Consider the following 9,012-nt stretch of genomic DNA (forward strand, 5'->3'; position numbering starts at 1 on the left):
GTACGTATGTGTGGTGTATTTTTTCATTTTTCTCTTCTTCTTTTTTTTCTTTTAATTAATATTGACAACGTTGTTATCAAGGAGGATGTTGTATACGTTAATACTATTGTCATTGTCGGCAGACAATCTGGTTTACTACATCCGAAGATAATAGAAATTATCGATTGATTGATAAGTCTCGCGTATCTGTGATATAGATATAATCCAGGCTCGAATCAGCCGTAAGGCTAAAAAGGCTATGGACTCAGGCCCTCGAAATATTCTGCCTTTCGATTTTCAAAATTAAATTTTTCAAAATAGTACCTAGATTTAAAAAAATGGTGGTATTCAAACTCTCAATCTTGACGAATAAAGAATCGCACGAATATCAACGTCTCGCTGCAAGCCGATTACAAAGAATTTTCTGCACAAAGTTCGGGAATTTTGTAAACTATTCATCATCGTAATACAAAATTTGTTTCCCCATGCAATATTATTTTATACAAACTTAATTGCGTAAGAGAAATATTATAATAAAAATATTTTTCTTAACCTTAGTCGATTTAATTTTCCGTCACCGACATTCGGTCTTTTTTTGCAACGTGCATCCTTAATCCGCGCCCGAGTCTCATATTCATCACTAGGCATCTCTAAGCAATTGGTGACAGCACGCTGCAACTCGTAGGATATTTTGAAATCAACCTTGAGCTAATTGGAAAAAATTAATGCAGCGGGTATCTTGTGTATAGTGTATATTTATCGGCGAAGGCTTGATTAGTCGTCGTTCGAAATGTCATTATTGTAGAAATTCAGCCGAATAAAATCTCGTAACGCGGATAGTCAATTGCACGATAAAAATAAAGCCGACTTATTATTAACTGCACGACTCACAGCTTTCGTAATTTTTAATTAATTTCGCCGACGATTTATTGAAACGTAAATTATTCTATACCAAAGAAATTGTGACAAAAAGTTTGTAGGGAATTTTGTGGATTGAAAATTGCCGGGGAAAACATCGAAGGAATATTTACAATTACAGATGAATTCTATGTTTCTGTCTTTAAATATATATATATATATTTTTTTTTGTGAAAAATGTGCTTTTACCGAATTCTGCAAGTTTACATAAAATAGTATATCCACCTACGGTGGTATCTGATTTCTTCATTCCTGCCAAAATGCAAATCGGCAGGTTATTATTTTGTCCGCTGACTATTGAATATTCGAAAGGGTAAACAAAATGATGCATTCAGTTCAAGGAGAAATATATTTGAAAGAAACGGAGACTCCTGCAGTTGGTAGCGTAAATAATTTTTTTTTTTTATCAAGAATCGATTTCAAAATTTATAAAACACTGATCCTTTCCAGTGAAGTATGCTACAGAAAATGTTCGCGCCGAATTGGTCACAACGCATCATCAAATAGTGTTAGATCGATGTCAAATTCTAGTTCAATTGAGTGTCCACATCGTATTTTTGTCTGAAACAGATTCAACAAATTTTTCATCACCACGCATTGGGTTCTTTATAACGAGCAAACGTAGATATGATATAATTGCTTTGCTGACAAATATTCGTTCGGTAAAAATCCAACGAGATAAGACCTCTGCACGTCGGTAATTTCCTACAAAACCTCACCGCTTTTGTTTCTCGTGACGTTTCGCGCGTTCGGCGTGCCGCTGTGACGTCACTCGCGTCATCCTGTGTCTGCGGTTGCGTTTGCGCCTGCGCAGAGCGAGTTGCCTCAGAGCCAGAAACGCGTTTGACGGAGGTTTCGGAAGTATCCGAAGCTGGTAGCCGACGGCGGACGGCTTGCTACCTGTCGGATATTCGTGTTTGACGGGTTTTCGCGTGCGTGAGATTAATTTCACAAGAGTTTATTTACCGCAACGTTCGTAAGCGTCACGCGTGCAGTTTTATTTACCGTGGAACCTGAATTTCAACGCCGAGTTTGTTCGGCTCGTTTATTGAGTGCAGAGAGACGCCCGCCCACGTATTTTACATGAGATATCTCAGGACAGCCCTCGTCCGTTTCAGGTAACAACACGGTGTGCGTGTCGTTCAACTGTTTTATCAGATAATCTTTATCTAATTATCTCAGCCAACTTCAAGTTTATCGCGTTATCGCAGGTCGCGGGTATACTTATATTTACCTGTTGTACGTGCATACGTGACGTTGAGATATTTAAATCGTGAAAACGTGTCGCAACAGGTGAACTTGGCCTATTTTTTTTACCCCAAACTACTGCGAAAATGCTCTATTTGCTACTCACGTGACGACTGGCCAATTTGTAAGTTTGAATCCGTGAACTTGAGAGCGGAATCGGTGCGATTTAAACTTGTTCGATACTGTGGTTGTTTTGCATACGTATCTGATATCTGTTTAGTACATCGACTCTTGATACTCGTATCTGTAACTGGTTGTGGTGGATTACTAGTTTTTTTGAATGGTTAAATGATCACAGGGCATTGCCTGCAAAGGTTTTCAGTCGAGAAACGGATTTTTATGAATACCTTATGAATAACTTGTATTACGTATAGAAAAATAATATCTTTCAACGATCATCTGTTGGAAACTAAAAGAAACTGTGAACAGTCATTTTGACTGATAAAATAACGTTATACACTTAATGATATACGAGAATTCAATAACGAGGAGACTCGATTCTAAAATACCTAATTATTATATCAAGTTTTAGTTTTTCGTTTTAACAAAATTAATCACCGAGTTTCAATAGTGTCGTAGCATTTATTATCGTGCACCAGTCAAACAAGGGATTAACTATTCACAGATGAAAGTTTCACAAGGTTAAATTAGAAAGCCTTTCAGGAAACAGGTAATTCACGACTCGGTAAAGGATTATGATAAGGATTAAATCGTGTTCAGGTTTACTTCCACTTATAATTTTGTCTCTCTAGAAGCATTCAGTCCAGGCTATTTGTACTTATCGAGAGGTTTAACGGTTTTCACCAAATTCCTGTACGGCTGCATCGGTTCAGCTTAATGATTGCCGGCGGCACAATTCTCTTGGTAAATTCTACACGAATCCCGAGTTTTATTTTTTCGGAAATTTTAACACCACACTCGAAGCCGTTACAATAGAAGACTTCCTGATTTTCTAGAAAATTCTAAGCAAAACGAACCGCGATTGACACGACCTTAATCTCAATTGCTAAACAGCTACTTCAGTAAACGGTCAATGAATGTTATTGTGTATTCTGAAACCTGTAGAAATACGCGTTTGTCCAAGCATTCAGACAGTTTTGTAATGAAAGTAAATTCTGACATTCGACTGACAAAATTTTCCTAAAGTGAAAATCCTGCGTCACGCTGCCAGTTTTTACATGATTAATTTCTAATTTTACAACGTCTCGTCATCATGTGTACAAGTATACCTACTCGCAATTAGTATGTTTACAAACATCTTATTTTATACCCCTATAAACAATTTATCCGCATCTTTGCGTTTTAATAATAAACACACGTGATATAAAAAGCCGGTAGTCTTTTGTAAATTATTTTTCATAGCTATTTTTGAACGTTTAACGATTAAAGTTGAATATATTGTAAGACGAAATTTTTTATTGACAGTTATTACACTTATTTTAATTTAAATAAATTGTCTAGGAAACCTGTAAAATGACTTGAGGCACGTGTAAAACTTTGGAATTCATCCTTCGTTCAATTTCAATACCCAAGAAGATATCTCTTGATCTTTGGCTCCAAAAAATATAGTGCTCACTAAGGGATGCTCCTGCAAATGGAATATTTTCATGAAAATTTTCATGGCAAAGATTTCTTTTTTCGTACGAGTCAGGAACCTCGTTACGATCAACTTGTAATAATTTGAGAGTTGAGAAAACTTGACATTAATCCCAAAGCTTTGTTCGTACATCGGAGAGCTTTTTGAGCCGGACGATGGAAACTTGAACCGCGTAAGCGTTGTTTTGTTTCTCGCAAGGTGTTTTCCTCCGAGTAACCTAGATCCGATTTCTGTCGGTGCCAGGAAATCTCTCGTGTCTATACGCACACCCATTATACGCAATTATTCCTATTCTCGTTATCGTAAACACGCATCAGGTGTATAACACAATTTCCACACATATATATATATATATATATATGTATATATATATTCAACGCCGTGTCGTCTTTAGCGTTTGGATTGGAAAGCAGCATCTGTAAAGACGACAAGTGGACTTAAAATAGGCACGGCCAATCGGCTGCAGTGCATGCGTCTCGCTAGGGCTTGCTTAACGAGATTTCCTTCCGTATGACATTGAACTACAACGACCTTGTCGCGTTGCCAGAGCCACGGTGACTCTAGGTCATCCTGTGCCAGCCACGGCCACGGCTTAAAGCCCGTCTCGCACGGCTCGATTAAAGCTCGTCTGATCCGAAGCTAGTTTTTTCACTTCGGTTTGTTCTCGGATCGGCGGTGAGTCGAGAATTTATACTTTACGTAACGCGAGCATGTTTTACGCGTTTTTCCACGCGTGTTCTCCGTACACAAAGTATCCGTTTCCATGACGGTCGAGTGAGTCTGCGAATGCGCATGCGCGGAGTACTGAAAATACCGCTTTTAAGTCCCAGGGGTTGAAAGTGGTCTTTTCCGCACTGCGCGCATGCGCTGTTGCGAACAAATGTGACATTACGCGACTCTAACCTCGATTTCGCGCTTCGTGAAAAACGCATAACATACTATTGTTATATCAAGAATCGTATGCCACCAGGAAGCGACGGTTCTTTCGGATCGCTTATTTGCGATATTCGTCTTCGGCTCATCTACGACTCGTCTTGCAAATTTACGCTCGAAAAGACCGAGTTTGCCTCCTTGACACCCAATGTAATATTGTCGCAGGTCGAGGTGTTGTCAAATATTCACGTAATAAAATGGATATTCCATATTTTTATTTCGAAACACTTTGCAATCGTTAAATATTCTAATAGATTTATTTTCGCGATTTTGAAGCGGTGTTAAATGAAAAATTGATGCACAAATTTTTCTTTAGAATTTTAGTATTTGATTCTCTCGAATTTTTCTAAAATTATCGTAGCTTAGAAATGTACAATTCAGTCAAATTTTCAATGTTCGATCCCCTCGTAATTAAAGTAACGAAAAGATATTTAATTACGACTTGTTGTTAGCATCTTTCTGTTATAAACATGTTATACGTTTGTCGACTGGCTGTTGAAACATTTCTCCGTGTTTTTTCCTTGACAATAATTATACTCGCATTGTTAGGTTGCGATTTCTGATTCGCTTGTTGACGCGAATATTTTTTCTTCCATTTTGCACGTGACTTTCACCGTCATTACGAGCCTGTTTATAAAACAGTGAAAAACGGAAAATCATGAGTTGCATTCGAGCTTCCAAGTCGAGAACAGTGACGTAATTACTCGATAAGCATATGCCAAGAACGTGGATACTTTTTTCACACGATTTTTGAGATATTAAAAATTCAAATACACCTTAACACTGAAGTTTGATATTTTCTTTCGAAACACGAGTTCAAATATCTGATCTGAAACGTTCGATTGACTAATCGTAATCATTAAAGAATGCAGGAATCCATTATTTGTGAGACTTGAAGTGTGTAAGAAATTTGTAAAACAAGTGGAACATTTTTAAATCAACGATTACAAAATCATCGATTGCAACGTTCAAGACAAACACATCCGCTTACGTTTATTATTCATAACTGTTGCATCGTAATCTCAATCATATTAAGAAGCAAGCGATCGACATTAAAGGACGTTGATGAACGAAGAACCTCAACTTGGCAGATCGTATGAATTTGTTGATGTTATTGAAATGGAAAGGAGCGGCGGAATTGTTGAACAGAACAGGTTATGTTTCGATTCGATAAATCATTCTCCGAAGCTGGTATTTCGGGTGTTTTTTTTTATTTTTTTTCATTTTTTATCTTCTTATTTTTCAATCGTTACCGATCGCGTCTTACGAGCCGGAAGCGATGATACAGTGACTGGGTCGCAACGTTGATCGCGATGCGACAAGGAAGTAGCCGATCCACGACGATGTTTGCGTGCAAAGAAAGCAAAACCGGTTAAATATACGACAGGTAGGCATAATGCGAATATCGGTAAGGCGCACCGACGATCTGCAGGAAATCGAACCCTGAGGACAGGTCAGGAATTTAAATGCCGTTCCGTAATACGCGCGCGGTACTGTGCATAAAACCTTTGGAAGGTTGCGCAGAGACGAGGAACTCCGCATTTAAAAGTCCGTACGTCTTACGCAATAAGTAAGACAAAACCGGATTACCTACAACTTCTCAGCGACACGGTGTTTAGAATATACGGGAAACTATCCGTTGCATTTATTTATTGCTTGCTTAGTCGGAAACTTGCTTAAAGTATACTTTCGAATTTCGGGCTTGTTGATATCTAACCGATAATAATCGATGAGTGTGTGTATATAATATATATATATGTGTGTATAAGTAATAAGGCAGCAGTAACCGTAGTGTTTAGAAAGTTTGGTATACATAATATGACACACGCAGTACGCATTAAGTCAGATAATGTATCGTTACACAAGGAAGTCGAGGGGGTCGTCTAGAGTGCAAAGGCTGTTCGTTTAAACGTTTTCTTAGGTATTTTTTTAAATACGAAGTATTGAAATTAAATTTTTCATAATTTTTACATTGTATTTATTGATGTTTAAACAAACTTTGTGAATTTTTTTGGAGACGAAATAGTGAGTATAACCTAACGTTTACTGGCTCGATAGAAACGCAGGTGAAACATAGTGTAGACATGATATCTCAAGAAGCAACAGCATTGCTTTGGTAGTTTTTGTTTGACAAAAAAAAAATCGTAATTTGCATTTCTTTCACGTTTGCTTAGCTCGTAAAAGAAGAACTACCAAAGCAATCGTAATTATTCTAGTTTAGGCGATAGGTATAGGTATTTAATAATAAAGATGACGTAAGAAGATGCTTTTTGAGATATCTTGACTACAATTTTTTTTTTCATACGTTCCTATCTTTCGTATTGCGCAATATACATTAAGTTATACGCACTACTTTACCGTCAAAAAAATGCACAAAGTTTGTTTAAATGTCAACAAATGTGATGTGAAAATTATGAGAAATTTTAGTTGAATGATTTGTCTTAAAAAATAGTGAAACAAAACCTTTAGAAAAACAGTATTTTCACTAAACAACCCCTTGAAACGCGTTGCGACATAATTCAAGATTATTCTTAATGATCGACGTTGTTCGAAAACCAGTAAGAGAAAAAAGAAAAGTAGAAATAGTTATCCGTTGGGTAATTTTATTTTACGACATAGCGATTGGTAGTGAGATTATATTCCTAACATGTTTTATCCATTAAAAATTTTCAGGATGGGGAGTTTCACGTCGTCGCCTAAAATTCTAAACGAGGATGCCCAGGACTCGGACATTAATCTACCGGCTAGAATGACTCGCTCGGAAATGCTCGATCGGTGTCGATGCGAAGGCGTTCAGCCACTTTTGAAACGACATTTCAAAGGCGCGATCAAAGATGTCGGCGTCAATACTGCGGACGATTTTAAAATGCTACAAATCAATGCTGTTAAAAAAAGTTAGTATAACTGTGCAGTCTGTGTATTTTTAATTTCCCGAAGGGGAAAAATGACGTATGTACATTAGGGTGTTCCAGAAAAAAATCGTGGAAAATCGTGGATTATGTTTTTTCCTGAAGCATCCTAATGTATATTCATCATATTCCAAAATTATTCCAAAACCTTTCAGTTATTGATAATATTATCTCATCTTACAAATTTAATTGATCATCGATTATTTCACATTCTTGTTTCCGTATTCAGACTTATCGGTACGTTTCTACTTACGCTTTCCGTTCAATAAACTACACTGCAATCGTGTTTCTTCCAATCAACGATTTTCAATTCCATCTACATCGATCGACGATTAATTAATTAATGTCCTTTCAGCTTGCGTGCAGCCGTTGAAGAGCCCAAACAAGATACGAGTATTCCAGTGGAACGTATTGTCGCAATGTAAGTCGATCCGTTAGTAAAAATCGCGGCTTTCCAGCTGCATTTGTGTGTCGTCAACTTCTTGGCTTCACATGTGACAGTCCACGTGTACTTCCTATTAACAATAAAGATGTAATCATTCGATGTTCAACAGCACTGGGAACAACAAACGACAGTTTCGTCTGTTGTCCGGAAGATGCTCTGGAATGGGGAAACAGGCGATATCAGATCGTCCAGGAGATCCTGGAATACGCACCGGATGTAATCTGCCTCCAGGAGGTGGACCACTTCAACTTCCTGAAGGCCTGCCTGGAGACCCAAGGATACACCGGCACCTTCTTCCCGAAACCGGATTCGCCCTGCCTTTACCTCGACGGCAACAACGGGCCTGACGGATGCGCGCTTTTCTACAGACGCGAAAAGTTCGACTTTGTCAAGTCCGACACCAGGGTGCTGGAGGTCTGGCGAGTCCAGAGTAACCAAGTCGCCGTAGTCGCCGTTCTCAGGGTCCGGGAAACCGGCAGGGAGTTTTTGGTAGCCGGTACTCATCTCAAAGCCAGAAAAGGCGCCCTCTTATCGACCCTCAGGAACGAACAGGGCAAGGACCTCCTCGATTTCGTCCATTCCAGCGCGGAAGGAAGGCCCGTTATTCTTTGTGGAGATTTCAACGCGGAACCGACGGAACCGATCTACAGGACAGTCTTGGGATATCCGGGACTTAATTTAGGAAGCGCTTATGCAGGTGCGATCAATCGTCGTCGGACAATGTTTACTTCGTTTACGAGTTGGGCTTTCCGTACCCAGCTCTCGAACAATCTTCGTAAATAGATGCTAATTTAAACGTTTGCCCGAACATTGCCGCGAAAGTTGACGCTGAACGTTTCTAATCGAACTTTTCTAAACAAAGCTCAAACACCCGCGAACGATTTAAACATGCTGCAATATTCATCCTATTGACAATTCATTCTCGTTATATTTTTCCTAATGATTTTCAAACTCGCGTTTCGTTCATCGCTGAAATTAGACGA

General features: G+C 38.5%; 1 protein-coding gene across 5 annotated transcripts in view; it reads left to right on the forward strand.

The window, feature by feature from the left end:
• The window catches only part of LOC107222528 (nocturnin), a 29,653-nt gene that overhangs the window by 18,572 nt on the left and 2,069 nt on the right, over positions 1 to 9,012 (forward strand). For 3 of the 5 annotated variants that reach the window (XM_046731296.1, XM_015661943.2, XM_015661938.2), the window contains exons 2-4: positions 7,349 to 7,569; positions 7,940 to 8,005; positions 8,139 to 8,726. In XM_046731296.1, coding sequence (XP_046587252.1) covers positions 7,349 to 7,569; positions 7,940 to 8,005; positions 8,139 to 8,726 — 875 coding nt within the window. Of the gene's footprint in view, positions 1 to 1,792; positions 2,029 to 7,348; positions 7,570 to 7,939; positions 8,006 to 8,138; positions 8,727 to 9,012 lie in introns of those variants that run through there. The other 2 variants (XM_015661940.2, XM_015661941.2) reach the window with 2 other exon arrangements.

The sequence above is a fragment of the Neodiprion lecontei genome, chromosome 2, assembly GCF_021901455.1.
Source record: "Neodiprion lecontei isolate iyNeoLeco1 chromosome 2, iyNeoLeco1.1, whole genome shotgun sequence".
Lineage (NCBI taxonomy): Eukaryota > Metazoa > Arthropoda > Insecta > Hymenoptera > Diprionidae > Neodiprion > Neodiprion lecontei.